This window comes from Oncorhynchus masou, chromosome 7 (assembly GCF_036934945.1).
Source record: "Oncorhynchus masou masou isolate Uvic2021 chromosome 7, UVic_Omas_1.1, whole genome shotgun sequence".
Taxonomy (NCBI): Eukaryota; Metazoa; Chordata; class Actinopteri; order Salmoniformes; family Salmonidae; genus Oncorhynchus; species Oncorhynchus masou.
The window spans coordinates 23,472,105-23,495,550 of record NC_088218.1 but is presented as its reverse complement, the minus strand read 5'-3'; the positions used below and the strand labels follow the sequence as shown (position 1 = coordinate 23,495,550).

The following is a 23,446-nucleotide window of genomic DNA, read 5'->3' as shown; positions in this document are numbered from 1 at the left end:
CTGTCTCTACACACGGCCACCTTGATTAATGTGATTTGATCTTGACAGTGGACCCCTAATTCATCAAGACCTTGATCTAGCTGTCTTTCCCCGTGCCTGTGCCAAATTCACTCTAATTACAGGAACATTGCACAGCAAATTAAGTGTGGTGTCATTTGTCGAGGAGACGCGGCAGTCAGTCCCACTTTATTATACGCTGGTGGCTGCGTGTCAGAGGTCCCCTGCTTGATTGTCGAACATGACATCTCCATACCGTCCCCTTTATCATTGTTTGCATATAACATAATGAGAGGGCTGGTTATTTTGTCACAGCTGTCATAAAGTGGGGAGGAAGCGGCGGCAGTGGGAGGAAGTGGGAAGAGCAAGAGACGCTCAGAGTCTCTTCTTCTGAGGTATTTCTACTGTAATAGAGGAACAATTTTGAATCACTGTCAAATGAGAGGACAGGAGCAGTCCTGTGCTCAAAGCAGTGGTTCAGCTAGAGACAGAGAACAGTAGGGATGGGGATACTAACTAACTAACTAACTACTAACCTCCTTTGCTGTGCCGGGTAGCTATGCAGGAGCTTGGACTGAAGCTATGATATAAACCACCCGCATGGAGTGTGTGCGTCGGCACAAGCTGTCCCGGCTTTCATGACACTATGACAAATCACGGTTGTTCTAGAAACTTCTCAAAAGTTATTAGGAGTTCAGTTTTTCACCCGAAGACCTGTTGTAAGAGACAACCACAGCTACAGCATAGTTAGGTACTTTCCAACGGATTACGATTCAGAGAGAATATGATGTCTTTTTAACATGCATTATTCCCAGAGAGAATCCTTTTTTACTTTTATCACTATGATCATTCAAAAACAAAGTGCACAAGTTGTGGCCCAAACAGATATTTTTGCTCCCATGCTGAGTATTCCAGACTAGGGGGGGGGGGGAACAACACCCTGCCTCAGTCTGCCCATTATTATCTATGAGGAGGAGGATTGCGTTAAGTCTACCAAACAGCCCAGGGCTATAAGAACAGATCAAGTCACTGACAGAGGCTGCCAGTGAGTGCAACATTCCCATGAATATCCTAACACTGTAGCTTCTGGCTCTGTTGCTCTGTGACTTCAGTTCTAACGACTCTATAATCGCTGTCTCATTCCCATTTCCCATCTGTTTGTTTAGAGCTGTCAGGAACAACTCTGCAGAGATTACTTGTTTGGTTGATTGGTAAAGTCGTTTTCAGCCCAGAAGGTACATATTTAAGAGGCTAATCATGTAGTTTCTTCCCATTGTGGATCGCTATGAGTCAGGCAAGCAAGACTATTTATAATGTCATTACGGCAGTACTGTTTCTACAGTTGTACCTGGCAGCTGTAGTTTTAATGCTACAGGTTGGCCAGCATTCCGGTTAGGTAGCAATCAGTGGAGGCTCCTCAGAGGAGGAAAGGGAGGATCATCCTCCTCAGTGAATTTAATAAAATAAAATGTTTAAAACGTTTAAAAGGGTACTTTTTAGATAAAACTATACTAAATATATTCACATGTCAACAAATAATTGATTAAAACACTCTGTTTTGTAATGAAGATGAGAGAGAATAGTTGAACAATTTTGAGCAAATACATTTTTTTTAAATGAAGGAGAAGCAACGGAGAGAGAGATTTCATCATTTTTTTCACTTTAAGTTTTACTTACTTGGCAAATGCAGGTGGCTAATTTAGCCTACTCAAACACCCGGCTGAAATAGAGGGATACTATGTTAGCTAGCTGGCTATGACTATCCAACACAACACTGGAAGTCTTCCAAATCAAGGTAAGATTTTGATTTGATGAATTTATTTCCCCCGGGACCCGCCGGTGTAACTGCCAAACTGCTTACTAACTATACACTGTAATGTTACTGCATATTTTTAGCCGGTTTACAAACACATTAGTTCTATTAGCTATGTTGACTAGGAACGTTACTTTAGTTAAAATGGGGACGACGTTGTAGGCTGTGTGTCGCGGTTATGACATGGTTTGGCTTGGAAAAGTTTTTCCGCCTGATCACACACGCTGATGTGTTGTGCATTGAAGTCCACAAAATAAGGGGAAAGGTGAGAGGAGGAGAGTGCATAGAGGTGAGAAGGAATACAACAAGGATGCTATGAAAGTGAACTGTGTTTAAGGTTGTCACACCCTGACCTTAGAGAGCTTTTTATGTCTCTATTTTGGTTTGGTCGGGGTGTGATTTGGGTGGGCATTCTATGTTAATTTTTCTATGATTTGGTATTTCTTTGTTTTGGCCGGGTATGGTTCTCAATCAGGGACAGCTGTCTATCGTTGTCTCTGATTGGGAACCATACTTAGGTAGCATTTTCCCACCTGTGTTTTGTGGGTAGTTGTTTTCTGTTTAGTGTTCTGCACCTGACAGGACTGTTTCGGTTTTGTTTCTCACTTTGTTATTTTGTTCTAGTGTTTAGTGTTAATAAAAATCATGAACACTTACTTCGCTTTGGTCCGATCCTTCTTCATCAGACGACCGTTCCAGGTGTAATCATTATGCTGATTCTGTGGAAAAAGAAACTCTCGTTTGCCACTGTTGCACTAATGATTACACCGTAGTTAAACTCTCTCGACCTGTGTGCACCTACCTTTGTGTAAAAAATAAATAAATAACGTCCTCCCTCATCATAAACAGCACTGACTGCCACTGGTAGCCATACTGAGCTGACCAGAGTCAACAAAGGATGGTTGTGTCCACAGAAATAATGATATGTTAACATTCCGTTGTTTCAGACCCTCTAATCCAATGAACTGTTTGTTGTAAGTAATTTCCCCTTCGTTCTGCATATGTGGAACTGCTAAAAGTATTGCATGTTAAATCTAAGCCCAAACCATCCATATCATGTTGCAGTCCAGGCCCATATAAATCTACAGCAGTTCATTTTAGCCCTGAAGTGGACGATGTGATTTATCTAAATCACAGCTCCAGCCCTGAGGTAGCTACAGAGGAGACACCGTCACATTGTAATTAATCTCTAGTGTCGCTCACCGCAGCGGCCCAGCGCAGGTACATGACACACACAGACAGGCACACACAAACACACACACCAGCCATACATGCGCCACACACACACAAAGCATACACACACATATAGTTATCCACACCTCATTATACAAATTATATGTCATATTGAGCACACTTTAAATCCAGACAGCCTATATAAAACCACTGAACACTTACAGTACAGTAGAATTAGGTAATGTCTGCGGAGGAGAGGTGTAAATGAAATCATGTTCAATTACCCAAAGTGTTTCAGACAGAACACTAAGTGGACTAATTAGAACAAGTATACATCTGCTCCAGCTTTAGCGCTCTCTGTTGGGACTATCCTTGTCTCATCGCACACTAGCGCCTCCTGTGGCGGGCTGGGCGCAGTGCATGCTAACCAGGTCACCAGGTGCACGGTGTTAGGCTAGCAACTCGTTGGTCTAGTCCTGTATTGTCCTGCAGTCCTGCATTGTCCTACATGACCAAAAGTAGCTGGACACCTGATCGTTGAACATCTCATTGCAAAATCATGGGCATTAATATGGAGTTTGTCCCCTCCTTGCTGCTATAACTGCCTCCACTCTTCTGGGAAGGCTTTCCACTAGATGTTGGAACATTGCTGCGAGGACTTGCTTCCATTCAGCCATGAGCATTAGTGAGGTAAGGTACTGATGTTGGGCAATTAGGCCTGGTTTGCATTCGGCATTCCAATTCATCCCAAAGGTGTTTCGATAGAGTTGAGGTCAGGGTTCTGTGCAGGCCAGCCAAGTTCTTCCACACTGATCTCGACAAACCATTTCTGTATGGACCTCGCTTTGTGCACAGGGGCATTGTCATGCTGAAATAGGAAAGGTCCTTCTACAAACTGTTGCCACAAAGTTGGAAGCACAGAATCATCTAGAATGTCATCGTATGCTGTAGCGTTAAGAGTTCCCTTCACTGGAACTAAGAGGCTTAGCCTGAACCATGAAAAACAACCCCCGGCCATTATTTATCTTCCACCAAACTTTACAGTTGGCACTATGCATTGGTGCAGCTTCTCCTGGCATCCACCAAACCCAGATTCGTCCATCTGACTGCCAGATGGTGAAGCGTGATTCATCACTGCAGAGAACGCGTCTCCACTGCTCCAGAGTCCAATGGCGGTCGAGCTTTACACAACTCCAGCCAACACTTGGCATTGTACATGGTGAGCTTAGGCTTTGCTGCTCGGCAATGAAAAGGCTTCCAGAGGCAGTTTAGGACTTGCTAGTGAGTGTTACAACCAAGCACAGACGGTTGTTACGTGCCACGCTCTTCAGCACTCGGCATTCCCGTTCTGTGAACTTGTGTGGCCTAACACTTTGCGACTGAGCAGTTGTTGCTCCTAGACGTTTCCACCTCACAATAACAGCACTTACAGTTGACCGGGGCAGCTCTAGCAGGGCAGAAATTTGACTAACTGACTTTTTAGAAAGGTGGCATCCTATGACGGTGCCACGTTGAAAGTCACTGAGCTCTTCAGTGAGGCCATTCTATTGCCAATGTTTGTCTATGGAGATTGCATGGCCCTGTGCTTGATTTTATACACCTGTCAGCAACAGGTGTGGCTGTAATAGCCGAATCCACATCCATAGGGGTGTCCACATACTTTTGGCCATCTGTTTGGCTCTCTGGACCTAGTAGACTCCATCCCATGGTACAGGTAGGTAGACTCAGGGAGATGAAAAGGTCTGTGGCTAAAGGCCCAGAGTGACCCACTGAGCTATAGGCAGACAAATGACGGATCACCACCTCAAGCTGAACCTCGGCAAGACGGAGCTGCTCTTCCTCCCGGGGAAGGACTGCCCGTTCCATGATCTCGCCATCACGGTTGACAACTCCATTGTGTCCTCCTCCCAGAGCGCTAAGAACCTTGGCGTGATCCTGGACAACACCCTGTCGTTCTCAACCAACATCATGGCGGTGGCCCGTTCCTGTAGGTTCATGCTCTACAACATCCGCAGAGTACGACCCTGCCTCACACAGGAAGCGGCGCAGGTCCTAATCCAGGCACTTGTCATCTCCCGTCTGGATTACTGCAACTCGCTGTTGGCTGGGCTCCCTGCCTGTGCCATTAAACCCCTACAACTCATCCAGAACGCCGCAGCCCGTCTGGTGTTCAACCTTCCCAAGTTCTCTCACGTCACCCCGCTCCTCCGCTCTCTCCACTGGCTTCCAGTTGAAGCTCGCATCCGCTACAAGACCATGGTGCTTGCCTACGGAGCTGTGAGGGGAACGGCACCGCAGTACCTCCAGGCTCTGATCAGGCCCTACACCCAAGCAAGGGCACTGCGTTCATCCACCTCTGGCCTGCTCGCCTCCCTACCATTGAGGAAGTACAGTTCCCGCTCAGCCCAGTCAAAACTGTTCGCTGCTCTGGCCCCCCAATGGTGGAACAAACTCCCTCACGACGCCAGGACAGCGGAGTCAATCACCACCTTCCGGAGACACCTGAAACCCCACCTCTTCAAGGAATACCTAGGATAGGATAAGTAATCCTTCTCACCCCCCCCCCCCCCCCTTAATGACTTAGATGCACTATTGTAAAGTGGCTGTTCCACTGGATGTCAGAAGGTGAATTCACCAATTTGTAAGTCGCTCTGGATAAGAGCGTCTGCTAAATGACTTAAATGTAAATGTAAATGTACAAGAGCATTTTGCAGCCAGGTTCCAGTCCATAATATCAGGTTGAAGTTTTAAGTTGCCCAGTAATCTAAAGGCTTTCTGTGAATGGAATATCTGTTTCTTCTCAGGCCTCAGACAGAGAGCCTTTTATGGTCATCCGTTAGCTAAGGCCCATGGCAGAAAGTTGGCCCATGGCAGAAAGTTGGCTTTGAGACAAGCCTTGGTCGTCTGGGGGGCATTTACTGGAAACGGAGTGGACTCACTTTGGGTCAAGCACGGACCAACCGGCCCCTGGAGACAGACAGTACTGGGGATAACTGAGAGATTGAGGTCAACCTGGGTCTGTATTCAAAACGCATCTCAGAGAAGGAGTACAAATAGACAAAGATTCCAGCTTCAGAAAACTGTACAATCGTTTCTCATTGGGTAACTAGAGAAACTCTTAAGCATAAGGTTTTGTGAGATTAAGTTGTTTACAACCTTCTTTAAGTCTTCAGTCTGGGCATATCTATATTTGAATGGGAGATCGTATGTACTAGTTTTTGGTGTTCTGAAGGAAAATGTGTCTGGCGTCTCCTGCGTAGTGTGTAGTCTAGCTTTCCAGACTCATGGCTCCACCCCCAGTGGCTGTAGGAAGAGACTACCTGGTGTGTGCTGCTGTATCCTCTGATCTTCAGCCTGTCAGAGGATCTGTCTGTACAGCTAGCAGCAACCAGGCAGGAGACACACCTCTCATTGACATGAGTTCCTCACTTCCTCCTCTCCGGGTCAGGTTAGAACTCATATCAGGCACAGTGTGACGATCATCAGTATCATCCCTGTCTGGGGTTAAAGGAACAATGACAGATGAAATGCTGAAACCAGCTACAGTGCCAGAGCCAGACTAACATCTTTTTATGTTGAGGGTTGAACCTTTTGTCTATCTAGCTCTCTGTCTAGCTGTCTGTCTAGCTGTTGTAGCTGTCTATCTATTGGTCTGTCTGTCTGTCTGTCTGTCTGTCTGTCTGTCTGTCTGTCTGTCTGTCTGCCTGCCTTAGTGTGACATCAGGTAATGCCGTAGGGATGTAATATCATTACATTGCATGGTTGCGTTCCACACACACAGTCTGCTCTATGACCCCATCTTTTGCTAATGTATTTCCAGATCAAAGCCCTGATAGGATGAGGAATGATCTGCGTCCCAAATGGCACCATATTCACTATGTAGTGCACTGCTTTTGACCAGGGCCTATAGTTCACTAGGGGATAGGGTGCCCTCTAGGACGCAGACCATGATATTGGACGTGATCTCATTCTCATTCCAGTCTATATACACAGAGCAAGGAGACAGAGCGTATCAGATTCACCTTAGATTCATTATTCAGGCTTAGACCTGGCTGGCTGACACACTTGGCCTGCCTGCAGAGTTTATACAAATGTCTCAGGTGTGTGTGTGTGTGTGTGTGTGTGTGTGTGTGTGTGTGTGTGTGTGTGTGTGTGTGTGTGTGTGTGTGTGTGTGTGTGTGTGTGTGTGTGTGTGTGTGTGTGTGTGTGTGTGTGTGTGTGTGAACGAGTGCTCTGCAGCACGGTCGGCACCACTCTGTAGTATCAGATGGGAAAATGGTTAGGCCTTAGGTTAGGCCTCATGTAAGGACTTAGGTCAGGTGAGATGCAGCAAAGGGTCCCATTGTTTTACTTTCATTTGTAACTGTTTTTCTTTCCCTTGTAACTTTGAGAAAATCACAGGAACTTGAGATTTCTGGATAAAAGAAACCGTTCAAAGGTTTCCGTCTGTCACAAGAGACAAAATACGTCATGAACCACAGTGTACATGAACTAAGATGATAATGCACTCTCTCTCTCTCTCTCTTTCTTTTCTCTCTCTCTCTCTCTCTCTCTCGCTCTCTCCTGCTATCTCTCTCTCCCTTTCTCTCTCTCTCTCCCGCTATCTCTCTCTCCCTTTCTCTCCCGCTCTCTCTCTCACTCACTCTCTCCCGCTCTCTCTATCTCTCTCTCCCGCCCGCTCTCTCTCTCTCTTTCCCTCTCTCCCGCTCTCTCTCTCTCTCCCGCTATCTCTCTCTCTCTCTCTCTCTCTCGCTCTCTCCCGCTCTCTCTCTTTCTCTCTCACTCGCTCTCTCCCGCTCTCTCTCTCTCTCTCTCTCTCTTTCCCTCTCTCTCGCTCTCTCTTTCCCTCTCGCGCTCTCTCTCTCGCTCTCGCTCTCTCCCTCCCTCCTTCAGTCCTGGACTAGGTGGCAGCCCGGTCATGTCAGACATCTCTCTGATCCGTCTGTCCCCCCACGCAGCCGGGACAGGGGAGTCCCCCTTCAGCCCCGCTCACCCCTACTACAACCCTCACATGGAGCACTACCTCCGCTCCATTCACAGCAGCCCAACCCTGTCCATGATCTCTGCGGCCCGCGGACTCAGCCCTGCAGACTGTGAGTTCAACTGCATGTCTAGATTGTGCAACACCCAAGGTCATTCACTGCCATGAGCATCACCTTACTTTGTGGATCCCCACCGAAGGAATTGTGTCATTGGTCTATTACTGAAAGCTTGGTGGAGAAATGAAAGGATTCTAACTTCTGAGGATTACGCAATTGTTTTCAGTGTGGAGAGGGGATTTGCGGCTGTGATTGTCAGTAAACAGCATGTTTGAGTGGGCATACAGATTAGGTTAGATACGTAGAGCCGGTGCTACAACGTTGCGTGAATTAGTCTTACATGCGACATATTGCTTTTTGTGAAGCTCTGACCTCCCTCTTCTCACCACGTGTTCAATATACCAAGGGGTTATTGGAAAGCCATTGGAAATTGATCAAACTAAACAGTCCCCATGGAACCCCCCCAACTTTCCCCCTTTACCTCAGAGCGACGTGATGACAACTCTTTTTCAGAGCTGAATTACAATAACGGGTGGAGGCGAGGAGCCAGAATAGGAAATAAATCACCTTTTACAGTCTGTCAACAGTAATGTGGTCTTGCTTTTAAAGTTAAATAAGCAGTGCAGGGTTGGAGATCTCGTGGTGATAAAGCTATGGGAAAGAGGGAGAAAATGAAGGTGGCTATTTTTGGTTGAGGGAATTTCAAATAGGTGGTTTGGGGAGAGAGAGAGGAGAGACGGCCTTGGATATCATTGAGAGACGGCAGATGTTTAGTTTGACGTTTGATGTTCCCACGTGACCCTTTTGAAAAACAACTGTTATATCTTCTAGGACTTTTAATAGGACTACCTTGTTTCGGGATGGAATTTGCTCTGAATTCCAAGTTTTCTATTAAAACGGATTTAATATAGAATACTACGAATGGAAATTAAATGGTTTCAGGTAATTCTCTTATTTGTCGCGGGCCAACACTTAGAACAGAGGTATAAACAGGCAGAGGTTCTGCTGCTCTTTTCTTATTGTCGTTTCTGCGCTACATCACATTAGCATGACATTAGCATTGACAGGCCTCAGGATTCCTTTGGGCCCAGTCCGCTGTGTTCTATTCGTCATTCACATTCTCTTTCTATGGACTTCCTGTTCATTTGATTGAGAAAAAAATGAACAGTTGGACGGCGGGGACGGCTCAGCTCTGCTATGGCCTTCATCGGATCGCTTCAAAAGACGTGTTACTCATTGTGCTGATCCAAAGTGACTCCCTCCATTTAAGTGGTTATGTGATCCAGGAGAGAGAGAGAGAGAGAGAGAAGGAGAAAATAAAGGTCTGGTTCTGCTGTATGTAGTCATTACAAGCACACGTCTGTTCTCTTTTAGCGCAGCACGGCCTAATTGTGTCTGAAAGATCACTTCCAGTGGGAGAGGTGACACATTAGGGGGAGCGAGAGAGAGAGAGAGAGAGAGAGAGAGAGAGAGAGAGACAGAGAGAGAGAGAGAGAGAGAGAGGGAGAGAGAGAGAAAGAGAGAGAGAGAACGAGAGAGAGAGAGCGAGAGGGGAGAAAGAGGGGAGTCCTGGTCTTTTCCTCGTCTGGACCCTGACCCAAACCATAAACCGAGCAGATATTTCCTCCTAAATTCCTGGAGAAACAGATGGACTTTGGAAGCCTCTGGGACAGAGTGCTGCTATTCAACAGCAGCTATAGGCCATATCCCACTCTTATTGCCCCTGACACTTTTAAAAGGGCTTTACTGGGTGTAGTTGTTAACAGAGTAACACCATAGAATTCAGGGTGCTCCTTCAGGGTGTGTGTGTGTGTGTGTTCGTGCATGTTATCAAAGAGAGAATCCCCAACACTACTTTGTTTTCTCTCTCTCTCTCTCTCTCTCTCTCTCTCTCTCTCTCTCTCTCTCTCTCTCTCTCTCTCTCTCTCTCTCTCAATCTGTCTATCTGTCTTCTTAATCTGCAGGACTACTGACACGCCTCACTGCACATCACTAACCTCCCATTCCTCTTGTCCTGCATCAATGACTGCATCCCAAATGGCACTATATTCTCTATATAGAGCCCTGGTCAAAAGTAGTGCACTATGTAGGGAATAGAGTGCCATTTGGGAAGCAGATAATGTCTCCCTAGGAAAGTGCCATCATGTCGCCAGTCCTAACCCTAACCCTTTTCAAACGGCTCCGGCAGCATGTGGTGAGACCAAGTCGACCGACCGGGGCTGGAATCTGGAATGTCTTTCTCCCCCCCCTCACTCATTCGCTCTCTCTCTCCATCTCATTCATCCCTCATTCCCCCTAAACCTTCCTTCCTCTCCCTGCAATGTTCTTGTCTTCCCTCACTCATTCTCCTCCTTCCTCTGCCCCCATGCAGTGGCACATGAACACTTGAAAGAGCGGGGTCTGTTTGGGTTTCCCCCTCCCCCTCCTGGAGCAAGCCCTGCTGAGTACTACCACCTGATGACCAGCCATCGTAACCCCTACGGAGAGCTGCTGATGCAGGGGGGTGCGGCGGCAGCTGCACACCTGCCAGACTACATCACCCCCATGGAAGGTAAGTTAGACTGGGACCACAGAGGCCCACCCCTCTTTACCGTTAAACCTGTTGTATCTACACAACAGGTTGATACTGTCTGTGTGGGAAGGGGTGGAATGCATGGGAACACAGTCCCAAAAGTGGAAACATTTTTACGAGTATTTTTGAGCTAAATTCCTGGTGATTTACAGTGGGGAGTTCTCAGACTTCACCAGTTCCCAGACTTCCACCCTTGGAAGTGTGTGAGTATGAATTGTAACATTCGTTTTAGGGGAAGGATTTTATTTGTGTCCCCTGCCCCTTCCTCTGTTGGTATCGGTGTGTACTCTAGGACTATAACATGGTGACGGTTTTATTGGAAAGTATGTATCTTTTAAAATCAACCCTGAGATTGCAACAACCTCACCGTAGGAGAATGATGAAACCCAGATCAATGGACCTGTAGACAGCAGAACACACAAAAAAAAGGCTTTTTATACATTTTTCATTACAAACAACTTCAAAGGGCGGGCCAGAGGCCCTCAGGTACTGTAACCACAGTATAGGTCCAGTAAGTATTTTCCCTCTCTCAAGTCTGTGCCAGCACATTCCATAAACAACAGACCTGATTGTACCGAGATGACATTTACTGGAGGAGGGGGACAGGGGGGAGGAGAGGTGAGGCAGAGGGCGCCTGGGCCAGAAGTCTGTTTAATGTAATGAACGCCCACTTTCATCCTCAACTACCTCTGTCACCTTAAAAGGGTAGTGGTGTCTAAGGGGGAGACGGACTATTATACACAGGGGTAGTGTTACCGTGCAGTGGCGTCACCCATTAGGCTATGGTGTGGTGTGAGGGAACACGCCATCAAAGACCACCCGATACAGAAGCTTGGGTATCAAGCGAGTTGACCGTGTTCGTCATAACAGATGGGTTCAGATTAGGACAGCCACAGATATTCACTTGCCTTTTACTGCGCTGCTGCGTGACATTTACAGGAATCCCGGCAGACGTTATAGGCAATGGGAGATACAGCCGGCCCTTATCCGTCACCGTATGAGGCTCACGGCTACCGGTCTTCCTACAGCAGCTGCTGCCACTACTGCTTCCTCTGCCGATAAAACACACAACTCTCCCCACCGATGTCGCCTCAAGCAGCTCACACTTCGCTCCAAACACTCCAGAGAAAGAGAGATCGGGCCCCTCTGCCCCAGGTGAAGGGTAGGGTTTGATTTAAAACACGGACAGTGAGTTTTGCTACCCGTCCTGTCTACCTGGGTCGTACAGTGAGAGTGTAAACATTGTCCTCCAGTCTCATCGTTGTACAGCATCCAGCAGGCCCGGGGTTCTGAATGAGCTGTTGTGTTGCATTGTGTCTGGGCCAAGCTTCTGCTTGCTCAGACTAGCCAGGGGCAGGCAGCCAAAGGCCTCAGCCTGCTGTGCGTATAAAAACTGTCATAACAAGTCCCAAACAGTGAAATACACTGTGCAGGCCTCTCTGTATCCCAGCTCCCAAGACAAAGGCGGGGTACTGAATGATGCGGTCGGCTTGTTAGGAGTGTAATATCTATGCTACGCAGAGAAACAATGGGCCTTAACTACCAAAAAAGTTGAAGCAAGACCACAGCCACTTTGGCTCATACAGCTTCTCCACCACTGAAATCATAGTCCTCTTCGCAGTGAAGTTAAACCCAGCACAGATAGATACATCCCTCTGTCTCTCACAGTGAAGTTAAACCAGATAGATACATCCCTCTGTCTCTCACAGTGAAGTTAAACCAGATAGATACATCCCTCTGTCTCTCACAGTGAAGTTAAACCAGATAGATACATCCCTCTGTCTCTCACAGTGAAGTTAAACCAGATAGATACATCCCTCTGTCTCTCATAGGGACGTTAAACCAGATAGATACATCCCTCTGTCTCTCACAGTGAAGTTAAACCAGATAGATACATCCCTCTGTCTCTCATAGGGACGTTAAACCAGATAGATACATCCCTCTGTCTCTCACAGTGAAGTTAAACCAGATAGATACATCCCTCTGTCTCTCATAGTGAAGTTAAACCCAGCACAGATAGATACATCCCTCTGTCTCTCATAGGGAAGTTAAACCCAGCACAGATAGATACATCCCTCTGTCTCTCATAGTGAAGTTAAACCCAGCACAGATAGATACATCCCTCTGTCTCTCACAGTGAAGTTAAACCCAGCACAGATAGATACATCCCTCTGTCTCTCACAGTGAAGTTAAACCCAGCACAGATAGATACATCCCTCTGTCTCTCACAGTGAAGTTAAACCCAGCACAGATAGATACATCCCTCTGTCTCTCATAGTGAAGTTAAACCCAGCACAGATAGATACATCCCTCTGTCTCTCACAGTGAAGTTAAACCCAGCACAGATAGATACATCCCTCTGTCTCTCACAGTGAAGTTAAACCCAGCACAGATAGATACATCCCTCTGTCTCTCACAGTGAAGTTAAACCCAGCACAGATAGATACATCCCTCTGTCTCTCACAGTGAAGTTAAACCCAGCACAGATAGATACATCCCTCTGTCTCTCATAGTGAAGTTAAACCCAGCACAGATAGATACATCCCTCTGTCTCTAATAGAGAAGTTAAACCCAGCACAGATAGATACATCCCTCTGTCTCTCATAGTGAAGTTAAACCCAGCACAGATAGATACATCCCTCTGTCTCTCATAGGGAAGTTAAACCCAGCACAGATAGATACATCCCTCTGTCTCTCACAGTGAAGTTAAACCAGATAGACACATCCCTCTGTCTCTCATAGTGAAGTTAAACCAGATAGACACATCCCTCTGTCTCTCATAGTGAAGTTAAACCAGATAGACACATCCCTCTGTCTCCCATGGTGAAGTTAAACCAGATAGACACATCCCTCTGTCTCTCATAGTGAACTCAGCCCAGGAAGCCTGGCCAGAGCAGCCTGTGAATGTGATAGCCAGCCTTACCTAGTGACATGGCCACTCAGGACTCAAGGCCAGCCCAGCCTCTGGAGGAGGAGGGGTCCACTCCACACACACAACCTAGCAGTCGGTCGGTTGCTGCCTGGTGCCTGGCTTGCTGACATAAATCACCAGGGGAAAAAGGAGGCGAGGCGCCGCGAGAGGAGGGGGGACGAGGAGAGGTGAGGTGAGCGCCAGCCCCGGCTTTCCATTACCTCATTTATCAGGGGAAGTGGCACATTAATAAACACATCTCCCCCGAGGTGAGCCACTAACACAGATAAATAAGGCTGCCATTTCTGAATGGCTCGTCCCAGTCACTGAAACTATAGAGCCATTAATGCAATGTAAATACTAAGGGCTAAATTCACCTCAGCTTTTCTTTTAGGATGAACCTGAGTTAGTAACTAGTTAACTGCCGCTAAGTTACAACACGTATTCTCCAACGCGAACCCCCTCCCCCGATCGTGTGCTCAATGTCTTTAACAGCTCATGTAAGAAATGTATTTATATTAAGTCTCACAGCAGAAATATCCCCTGAGAAACAGTGGTGGAGTCCCTTTCAGGGCTGGGGTCAATTTGAATTTAAAAGTGATTTTAGTTTAAAAAAAATAATTAAATAAATAGCTTCTACTCATCAGTTTATTCAGAAGTCATTGAAAATAGATGCTTATTTCAATTGTTGTTATTTAAGTTTACTTCCTGAATTGACCCCAGCCCTGGCCAATATGTCTCAGGACATTTCGGAAAGTCCCAAAGCACTAAAACTGAGCACGTGTGTTACTTATGGGACTGTATTGGAGAGAGAACATTTTGAAATGACAGTTAGCCATTAGCTTCTGCTAAGAATAATGGCTCAGGAAGCAAGAATGCTATTCTCTGTGGTGGGAGCCTGAGTTTAATCAGCCGAAGCACTGTTTGTGTAGAGCTGCTGGTGCAGTGCCTGGTGTTGGCACCACATGTTATTGAGCCATTATGGACGTCCGGATGCAGTGCCTTTGGTTATTACCCCACAGGTCCTAATGGCACTGTTGCTCTGGACTGGCTCCACTAACACCACTGCTAATGTCTAGCACCTGTTGAGCCCTGAACAACTGGCTGACTGGCTCTCCTGCTGACATCACTGGCCCCCTAGAGCAACGGACTCCAGAAACACACCGGTTACATATCATAGGAAATTAGAGGATAACCAGCTTTATGAATTTCATCTGTGATTTGGTGGGGTTTTTTATTTAATTTTTTTACAAAATGCCATTACCCATACAGTTTAAGGCTCTTATTCTTTCTTAAAAAATGTTTAAACAGCTGGTTACAGTAAATGCTGTACCTGGCTGGTAGTAGATTATACATAGTGGCACTTTTTCATGAAGTAATTATTGGATAGTTATTACGTAATTATCATCCTACATTGTCATCCTTCATTTTTCAAAGTAAGACCAGGTAGCTCAGGGACTTTCAAAAATAAACTGTGACAAAATGTACATTATAAACCATGGACATACGAGCGATCAAAAACACTTTGCATACATTTCAGTTGAAATCAATTCTCTAAATTGGCCTCATTTACCAAAGTGAAGTACAGAATGTTTTCGATCGCAGTGAGATTTTTATCTGTTTAATTAAAGTACATTATTTAGGCTTAGATTTATTATCCTGAATCTTAATGAGGTCACCGTGGCCTGTGTGTGCATCCCAAATAGCGCCCTCTTCCCTACATAAGGTTCTGGTCAAAAGTGGTCCACTATGTAGGGAATAGGTTGCCATTTAGGATGCATCCATTTTGAAAGACAACATAGCTAAGATCTTTTCAAACAGAATAGAAGCCGTTTGTTTTGCGCATTTTGCTTTATTTTAATTGTAGATCGTGCAAGTTGAAAATGTGTGTCACTAGGGCACATTAAAGAAAGTTGTTTGAGGATTGTTGTTTTAGGTTTTTTATTTTCATCTTTCATCTCCATCCCGTATCCCTCTGCTTTACCTCCTTACCCTGCTACAATTCCAGCACCGGATAAGAGATGAGTTTATTTTACTGCAACAATATCTTCTGCCAGGCTCGGTTTCCATCACCTCAGACAAATTGTTTACTGTATTAGCTGGGAATCAATCTTGAGCACTTATTGATAGTGCTGCTCTATTTCCAGGGGGTTTGGGTGTCGGAGGGAGGCTGCGTTAGCATCCATCACCCAGTCCCAGGCTGAGCTAGAGGCTAGGCTGCGCTGGAGCATTCCTCTCGGTCTGTCTCTCGCTCTGGAGCTCCAGAAATAGCACAGAGTTGGGCAGGGTATGATGGGATGGGGAAATGACAGAATGATAGTGAGAAAGAAAGATTGACTTGATATAATTATTTTTGCCTGTATGAAATAAATACAAATATTTGGAAACATTCTTAATATCTCACAGTGGTAAAATGGGTGCCCTCACTTAAGGAGAGAGAGAGACACTGGGTTTTTGACTTGGCTTGGAGTGAGTGATAGTGGGGCTAGGAATAGGGGCACAAAAGTTTGGACACACCTACTCATTCAAGGGTTTTTGTTTATATTTACTATTTTATACATTGTGGATTTATTGTGAAGACATGAAAACTATGAAATAACACATAAGAAATCATGTAGTAACCAAAAAAGTGTTAAACAAATAAAAATATATTTTATATTTGAGACTCTTCAAAGTAGCCACCCTTTGCCTTGATGATAGCTTTGCACACTCGTGGCATTCTCTCAACCAGCTTCATGAGGTAGTCACCTGGAATGCATTTCAATTAACAGGAGTGTCTTGTTAAAAGTGAATTTGTGGAATTTATTTTCTTGTTAATGCGTTTAAGCCAATCAGTTGTGTTGTGACAAGGTAGGGGTGGTTTACAGAAGATAACCCTATTTGGTAAAAGACCAAGTCCATATTATGGCAAGAACAGCTCAAATAAGCAGAGAAACGACAGTCCATCATAACTTTAAGACATAAAGGCCAGTCAATAGGGAACATTTCAAGAACTTTGAAAGGTTCCTCAAGTGCAGTCGCAAAAACCATCAAGAGCTATGATGAAACCGTCTCTCATGAGGATCGCCACAGGAAAGGAAGATCCAGAGTTACCTCTGCTGCAGGTGATAAGTTCATTAGAGTAACCAGCCTCAGAAATTGCAGCCCAAATAAATGCTTCACAGAGTTCAAGTAACAAACACATCTCAACATCAACCGTTCAGAGGAAGCTGCGTGAATCAGGCCTTCATGGTCGAATTGCTACAAAGAAACCACTTCTAAAGGACACCAATAAGAAGAGACTTACTTGAGCCAAGAAACACGAGCAATGGACATTAGACCGGTGGAAATCTGTCCTTTGGTCTAATGATTCCAAATGTGAGATTTTTGGTTATAACCACTGTGTCTTTGTGAGATGCAGAGTAGGTGAACGGATGATCTCCGCATGTGTGGTTCCCACCGTGAAGCGTGGGGGTGCTTTGCTGGTGACACTGTTGTGATTTATTTAGAATTCAAGGCACACTTAAGCAGCATGGCTACCACTGAATTCTGCAGCGATACGCTGCATCTGGTTGGGGTTTAGTGGGATTATCATTTGTTTTTCAACAGGACAATGACCCAACACACCTCCAGGCTGTGTAAGAGCTATTTAATTAACTAAGAAGGATAGTGATAGAGTGCTGCATCAGATGACCTGGCCTCCACAATCACCCAACCTCAACCTAGTTGAGATGGTTTGGGGTGAGTTGGACCGTAGAGTGAAGGAAAAGCAGCCAACAGGTGCTCAGCATATGTGGAAACTCCTTCAATACTGTTGGAAAAGCATTCCAGGTGAAGCTGGTTGAGATAATGCCAAGAGTGTGCAAAGCTGTCATCAAGGCAAAGGGTGAATACTCAGAAGATTGCAGTGCTAGAGGCGTCAGTACAGACCTGGGTTCGATCTCAGGCTGTGTCTCGACCGCGGGACCCTTAAGGCCTAGCCCATAGACCTATATATTTTGATCAAGTTTGTATCACAACTAAAGTGGCCAAATAACTTAAAATAAAGCACATGAATCCGCTTTACAACGGGTGTAGAGCCTAACTGGCATAGTTTCAATCAAATGTATTTTGATGAGATTTTTGGTTACTACATGATTCCATGTGTTATTTCATAGTTTTGATGTCTTCACTATCATTCTACAATGTAGAAAATAGTAAAAATAAAGAAAAACCCTTGATTGAGTTGATGTGTCCAAACCTTTGACTGGTATGGCAGGTGGCAGTGGTTAGAGCATTGGACCAGTAACTGAAAGGTTGCTAGATCAAATCCCTGAGCTGACAAGGTAAAAATCTGTCGTTCTGCTGCTGAACAAGGTAGTTAACCCACTGTTCCTAGGCTGTCATTATAAATAAGAATTTGTTCTTAACTGACTTGCCTAGTTAAATAAAGGTTAAATAAAAAACATTAATACTGTATCTAATGCATGTGTTACAGTTTTGGGACTGGTTTAGCAGGCAAAAGTTCCTGTGACACAGGATAAATGATGAAACAAGAGAACGTGGCTTCTCTTTCAAAGGTTCTCTCAATTATCTTATTCAACATTCTCTCAAGTGCAAATCGTATTTTTCTGTCTTTTCATTTATTTACATGTTTTGTTTTGTTTTCTTTAAAGTGTATTTATTCATTTGTCTCATAAATCCCTGACATATTTCATAAACATGTCAAAAATACATCAATTCACGCATCAAAAATATTCAATTCCAATCCAATTCACATCCTAAAATTCCTTACGTTTATACCCCAAACACATTTACTCTTAACTGTAATTCACCTGTCTAGGTTATAATTATGTAGTTGACTGTTGCCGACTATAGCCCTATAGGAGACTCTAAAACACAAAAGCATTTAAAGACTGGTATTATCAGGAATCAAGGTAAGACTCAGATGAAGACATGTCGAATTGACATTACATTTACATTTACATTTAAGTCATTTAGCAGACGCTCTTATCCAGAGCGACTTACAAATTGGTGAATTCACCTTCTGACAATGGTTTAATAATCCAACAGGGGCAGGCAATAGACAGGTCAAGACAGGCAGGGGTCAGTAAACCAGAGGTGGGGCAACGGTACCGGACAGACGACAAGCTCAGGGTCAGGGTAGGCAGAGGTCAACAATCCAGAAGTGGGGCAAAGGTACAGGATGGCAGGTGGGCTCAGAGTCAGGACAGGCAAGGGTCAAAACCAGGAGGGCGAGAAAACGAGAGTTTGGGAAAAGCAGGAGCTGAGAACAAAAAAGCTGGCTGACTTGATAAACAAGACGAGCTGGCAATGAACAAATAGAGAACACAGAACACAGAAGATGTGTGTCATGTGACACCTGGAGGGGGGTGGACAGGTGAAACAGATCATGGTGTGACAGGTATAACTCATTAGTCACTTTATACCCATGCTCAAAACACATTCACCCAGTGTAAGAATAGAAAGACAAGACTATTGCAACTGACATTAATGCTAATTTCTGAAAAATTACTGAACAACTAGCATAGCGCTAACCGAAGCTAGCAACCAACTGACCGGAGCTAGATCTAAGCGAGCGGTAGTATCAACCCATCGCAATGGCGAAACCTTGGAGGACTGACAATTCAGTAAAAACATTCTTCCCCAATACAAAGAAACAATACATAAACACAAATGTGACCATACATTTTGTCTGCGTCACACGTGTACTGTATGTATTCAGTATATGCAAACTACGACAATAAGTCTCTGTATACTTGAATCAGATGCAGCTATGCCAGGAGAAGCCGAGAGGAGAAGTTCAGAGGGTGTCAGACTAACGGTCTGTATGTGTCTGTGTGTTTTTCTTTTCCACAGCGTCACGGTTCCCCAGTCCCAGACTGACCCCCAGGCTGAACAGAAAGCGAGCCCTGTCCATCTCACCTCTCTCAGACGCCAGCATCGACCTGCAGACCATGATCCGTACCTCGCCCAACTCTCTGGTGGCCTACATCAACAACTCACGCTCCAGCTCTGCAGCGAGCAGCTCCTACGGACATCTCTCTGTTGGAGGCATCAGGTACCCTAGCCAGTAACTAGTTAACATGTAGTAAAGAATGATTGTTAATTAAAAACTATTGACTTAAGATGCTTGGATGGGCTTAACTGATATACTGGTCACGTGAATATAAACTCCATTTAAGTCTAATAAAGTAATACATGCCTCGGGAGTGGCACAGTGGTCTGAGGCACTGCATTGCTAGAGGCGTCACTACAGACCTGGGTTCGATCTCAGGCTGTGTCCCGACCGGGAGACCCATAAGGCCTATATATTTTGATCAAGTTTGTATCACAACTAAAGTGGCCAAATAACTTCATAAAAGGAAGCACATGAATCCGCTTTACAAGGGGCGTGGAGCCTAACTGGCATAGTTTCAAGTTTGGGGAAGATAATTTTCACCATAAAAATGCACCTTTATGATAAAAGCATTACATGCATAATCACATTTGTGGTCCCTTTTGAGAATGGTGTTTTCCTGCTAGCGGAACATTCACGCGTATTGCTGTTCATTAGGAATGGATTTGTTAGGGGCCACACTGCGGCCACACAAAGGATATGCAGCCGGGAAATTTAAGGTATTATCAAGTTATTGTCAACTTGTGAATGAGAGACTGATGAAATGTGTATATCCTGCGTAAAAAACTAAGCAGAGTTCATGCCTTTCATGCAACTTTTTTCAAATCATCAATAGAGTTGTTTAATTGCTATATTGTAATTACTTTGCCACCATGGCCTATTTATTGCCTTACCTCTCTTATCCTACCTCATTTGCACATGCTGTATATAGATTTTTCTACTGTATTATTGATTGTATTTTTGTTTATTCCATGTGTTACTCTGTGTTGTTGTATGTGTCGAACTGCTTTGCTTTATCTTGGCCAGGTCGCAGTTGCAAATGAGAACTTGTTCTCAACTAGCCTACCTGGTTAAATAAAGGTGAAATAAATTAATTAATAAAAGAGTTGCATCATGCAGCCTTAGAATGTATTAAAAATCAAAACAAACACATTTGTATCACAACTAAAGTTACATTAATAACTCTAATTTAAGCATATAGGAGTACCTGTTTCTTTGTTAACGTACCGATCGTTGGTAGAATAAATGGACCAAGGCGCAGCGTACATAGAGTTCCACATGTTTAATAAATATGAAACTCACCAAAACAACACAGACGAAAACTAAAAGTGACATTCTGGGCTGCTCACAGGCAGCTACACACAACAACAAAAAAGATCCCACAAACAACAGGTGGGAAAAGCTGCCTAAATATGATCCCCAATCAGAGACAACGATAGACTCTGATTGGGAACCATACCAGGCCAACAAAGAAATAGAAAACATAGACTACCCAACCTAGTCACACCCTGACCTAACCAAAATAGAGAATAAAAAGGATCTCTAAAGTCAGGGCGTGACAGTTGTTCACTCAACACAGAATAGCCACATGTGCGCACTCCCTCAAATCGTTTGGAGAAAATATCCTCTCTATTTTATTCAGCTATGTTCAATTGTATTCTTCATAATATACAATAATATAAAATAATGTCATGGAATTCTAAGCAAATCTTGTCTGCTAAATGAACTAGTGTAGCCCACAGCCATATGGTATAGCCAGATCAGGGCCGAACATAAGTACAACTCAGATTATACTATTCTATTCTACTTTTTCTTTATCAAGTTTCTTTAGACCTGTCTAAAATAAATAATGGATTTATTATGATAGTGTAAGCTACATTTCGTGGATTTAACGGACATTTTTAAAATGCAGATGTTCCAAAGGTCTGCAACAGTGGCTTGTAGACAGGAAACCAGGAGATGCTAAATGTGTTTATGGTAATTCATGTTCAGTTACCGTGAGACGGACAGTTATTTGCTTGAAAATCACTGGCTGACAGAACTTCATGATCGCCACAGCCTTATTCTTGGCTGACATTGAGTTCAGGTGAAAAGTTGTGAATTACATTTGAGTCATTTTGCAGACTCTTGACTCACAGGAGCAATTAGGGTTATGTGCCTTACTCAAGGGCACATCAATATATTTTTCACCTGGCCAGCTCAGGGATTTGAACCAGTGACCTTTCAGTTAGTGACCCAACACACTTAACCTCTAGGCTACCTGGGCTGCAAATGGAATTTTGTGTCACAGTTGGAGATAAGAGACACATCTCTCATGTGCGTTAATGTCTTGTGTTCCAGTCCGTCCTTTACATTCCCCCACCACATCAACCCCATGGCCTACCAGCAGCTCCTGTCCCAGCAGAGAGGCCTGAGTGTGTTCGGCCACACCCCTCCTCTCATCCAGCCCCCACCCATCTTCTCCAGTCGCCAGTCTGCCCTGAGTCTCTCCTCTCTGCCCCCTGCCTCACACAACCACAACAATGGCTCACAGTCAAAGGTGAGACTGCTCTTCTTCTTTGGTAACGGTGGGATGCAAACCAGCTTTGATGTGCGAAAACTTTTCTCCTTGAGTTTGTTCATCTTCTTCCTGAACTGTGCCTACATTGTCTGGTACGAGGTAGATCTTCTCGTGACCCATAACCGCCAAATGTGAGCCTTGCCCTGTGGCCTTCTGGAAGTTCTGGTAGTGTGTGGGATGCTCAAATCAAACCAGCATGACATCTATAGCCGTACAATTTTCTTCTGTTTGTTTGCATTGTCAGTAAACTTGTTTTAAGATGATTTAAAACATAAATACTGCTGTCTCCTTCCCTCATCCCATTGTATACATCCACTGTGGTTTGTGGTTCTCTCTGTGATTCTTATCATACCATTCACTGAAATGCCCCTTTGTAAGGTAAACTCCATACCCATGAATAAGGGGATTGGGGACGTTAAACCCTCATTGTCCAAACACACACGATCCAAACCCCACGGTTCTGTTACAGACCACAGTAAACACAAGAGGGATACAAAGTCTTCCTCTGATCAGGAAGACTTTGCTGTGGTTTAGTGCAATCCAAGAATCACAGTCTAGCATGACTATTAAAGCCAACGGACAGATACTGCCTGTGTCAGCTTATTGTGAAGCATTAACTGTGTAGGTGGTGGGGTGTGCCTACTCTCGTCTCCAAAGTTTCTCCAGGAGTCACCTGAGGTTTACACTGAAGCCCCAGGCAGTGGGCTCACTCTGTAGATGGATGGGATGTTTTCATACTGTACTCCACCCTCTCATCACAAAAACACTCAAAATTGTTTAGTCTCTGTGGTGGCTCACCTCTGATGTATGAATGTCTATTTGACCCGAGTCCTGTATTAACCCCTATATTTTCTTATATTTTATTCTCTCGGCTCCTCTCCTATTCTCTCCGCTCCTCCACTCCAGAACACATGTGGGGACTCGGCAGTGAGCAGCACAGTCAATCCCATGATCACCAAGAGGTCAAAGGTGAAGACAGAGGTGGAGTATCCGAGGCCGCTGTCCCCATGCTCTCCGGTAAGAATCAGATTGGGATCTACTACTTTATAAAACAGTTGTCATGATGATAGGATCTAAAGAGAATTATGTGTCGCAATGGCCGATTAATTAGGGCCGATTTCATGTTTTCATAACAACCGGAAATCGGTATTTTTGGGTGCCGATATATATTTTTTATACCTTTTATTTAACTCGGCAAGTCAGTTAAGAACACATTCTTATTTTCAATGACTGCCTAGGAACTGTGGGTTAACTGCCTTGTTCAGGGGCAGAACAGACAGATTTTTACCTTGAAAGCTCAGGGGTCCAATCTTGCAACCGCACAGTTAACTAGTCCAACGCTCTAACCATCGCACTCCACGAGTAGCCTGCCTGTTACACGAATGCAGTAGAAGCCAAGGTAAATTGCTAGCTAGCATTAGACTTATCTTATAAACAACAATTAATCATAATCACTAGTTATAACTACTAATCCAGGTTAGCAGGCAATATTAACCAGGTGAA

The 23,446-nt window shown here is 44.6% G+C and overlaps 1 protein-coding gene across 1 annotated transcript in view; it reads left to right on the top strand.

Moving 5' to 3' along the window:
- The window catches only part of LOC135543545 (zinc finger protein GLI2-like), an 83,756-nt gene that overhangs the window by 38,599 nt on the left and 21,711 nt on the right, over positions 1-23,446 (top strand). Inside the window, exons 4-8 of the mRNA XM_064970895.1 lie at positions 7,877-8,076; positions 10,394-10,573; positions 19,344-19,545; positions 21,724-21,922; positions 22,850-22,960. Coding sequence (XP_064826967.1) covers positions 7,877-8,076; positions 10,394-10,573; positions 19,344-19,545; positions 21,724-21,922; positions 22,850-22,960 — 892 coding nt within the window. The remainder of the gene's footprint in view (positions 1-7,876; positions 8,077-10,393; positions 10,574-19,343; positions 19,546-21,723; positions 21,923-22,849; positions 22,961-23,446) is intronic.